We start from the raw sequence: 1,893 nt of genomic DNA, 5'->3' as shown, positions 1-1,893 counted from the left end.
CGGCTCGCCTGGCATCCGAGCAGGCCCGGGCGGAGGCGGCTGCGGCGGCGCGGCAGGTGTGCTTGCAACGCACCGACCCCTCCCCCCTCCCCCTGCCCACTCGGCTTGACCCTGCGCCTCTTCGTTCTGCCAGGCGTCCGAGGAGACGAAGGCGGCGCAGGCTGCGGCGCGCGAGGCTGCCCGGCGCGACGCTGACGAGTCAAAGTCCGCCGCCGCCGCGAGCAAGAAGGCGGAGGCGGCGGCGGCGGCGGAGGCGCGGGCGGCCGCAGACGCGCAGAAGCGGGTCGAGGCGGAGTCCAAGAAGGCGGCGGAGGAAGCTGCTCGCAAGGAGGCTGCCGAGGCGAGGGCTGCGGCTGCGGCTCAGCAGAAGACCGAGGCGGAGGCGGCCAAGCAGCGTGCGGCGGAGGAGAAGGTGGGCCTCTCCCTTACTTCCCTCGTCACTCTGCCGCCTCCCTCACATACACACGAACACGCACACTCGCAGCTCTTCCGCCCGCCCTGCAGCTCACCACCAGCCTTCCCGCCGCCCCTCAGGCCGAGGCGAAGTCGCGCCTCGAGCAGTCCAAGCTCGACACCGCCCGCCAGCAGCAGGAGGCGCGAGCGGCCGAGGCTGCGAAGAAGGAGGCGGCCGCACGGGAGGCAGCCGAGGCCAAGGCGGCCGCGGTGGCTGCCAAGGAGACTGCGGCGCGGGAGACGGCCGAGCAGAAAGCGGCGGCGGCAGCGCAAAAGAAGTCCGAGGCCGAGGCGGCCAAGCTGGCTGCGGAGACTGCTCGCGCAGAGAAGGCTGCTGCGGCGACGCGGCAGGCGGAGGAAGCCAAGGCGGCGAAGGCGGAGGCGGCGCAGCAGGCGGCCGCGGCGAAGGCGCGCATTTCCTCTGACCTCTGACCCCGATGCCCCCCCCCCCCCCCCCGCGCCCCTCCCAACACCCACAACTATTCCACCTTGCGATGCAGCTCACCACCAGCCCCGCCGCCGCCCCTTAGGCCGAGGCGAAGTCGCGCCTCGAGCAGTCCAAGCTCGACACCGCCCGCCAGCAGCAGGAGGCGCGCGCGGCCGAGGCTGCGAAGAAGGAGGCGGCGGCACGGGAGGCAGCCGAGGCCAAGGCGGCCGCGGTGGCTGCCAAGGAGACTGCGGCGCGGGAGGCGGCCGAACAAAAAGCGGCGGCAGCAGCGCAAAAGAAGTCCGAGGCCGAGGCGGCCAAGCTGGCTGCGGAGACTGCTCGCGCAGAGAAGGCTGCTGCGGCGACGCGGCAGGCGGAGGAAGCCAAGGCGGCGAAGGCGGAGGCGGCGCAGCAGGCGGCCGCGGCGAAGGCGCGCATTTCCTCTGACCTCTGACCCCGATGCCCCCCCCCCCCCGCGCCCCTCCCAACACCCACAACTATTCCACTTGCGATGCAGCTCACCACCAGCCCCGCCGCCGCCCCTTAGGCCGAGGCGAAGTCGCGCCTCGAGCAGTCCAAGCTCGACACCGCCCGCCAGCAGCAGGAGGCGCGCGCGGCCGAGGCTGCGAAGAAGGAGGCGGCGGCACGGGAGGCAGCCGAGGCCAAGGCGGCCGCGGTTGCTGCCAAGGAGACTGCGGCGCGGGAGGCGGCCGAGCAGAAAGCGGCGGCTGCGCAACGTGCGGCGGAAGAAAAGGGGGGCCTGCTTCTCCCTCTGGCCCCCCCTCAAAAATCTTTCACCCCGCCCTGGAAGGTTAACACCCAAACCCGGCCGCCGCCCCCTTAGGGCGAGGGCAAAATCCCCCCTCGAGGAAGTCCCAAGCTTCGACCCCCGCCCGCCCAGAAAAAAGAAGGCGCCCCCCGGCCCCAAGGCTTTCCAAAAAAAGAGGGGCGGCCCCCCCCGTGAGGGGATCCCCAAGGCCCAAGGCGGGCCCCCCGAAGAAAGCCCCCCCCCC

At 72.7% G+C, this 1,893-nt stretch overlaps 1 protein-coding gene across 1 annotated transcript; it reads left to right on the top strand.

Annotated features, from left to right (window-relative positions):
- On the top strand, positions 1-1,635 carry EMIHUDRAFT_460685 (hypothetical protein; the record flags this gene model as incomplete). Its single annotated transcript, XM_005783132.1, has 5 exons — positions 1-56; positions 134-412; positions 535-861; positions 984-1,310; positions 1,428-1,635. Coding segments are annotated over 5 exons (1,197 nt in total), but the record flags the coding sequence as incomplete, so codon positions are not given.
- Between the last annotated feature and the right edge of the window lie 258 nt (positions 1,636-1,893).

Source organism: Emiliania huxleyi (genome assembly GCF_000372725.1).
Source record: "Emiliania huxleyi CCMP1516 chromosome Unknown EMIHUscaffold_1811, whole genome shotgun sequence".
Lineage (NCBI taxonomy): Eukaryota > Haptophyta > Isochrysidales > Noelaerhabdaceae > Emiliania > Emiliania huxleyi.
The sequence above is the reverse complement of the archived record's forward strand: the minus strand, read 5'-3'. Positions and strand labels throughout refer to the sequence as shown.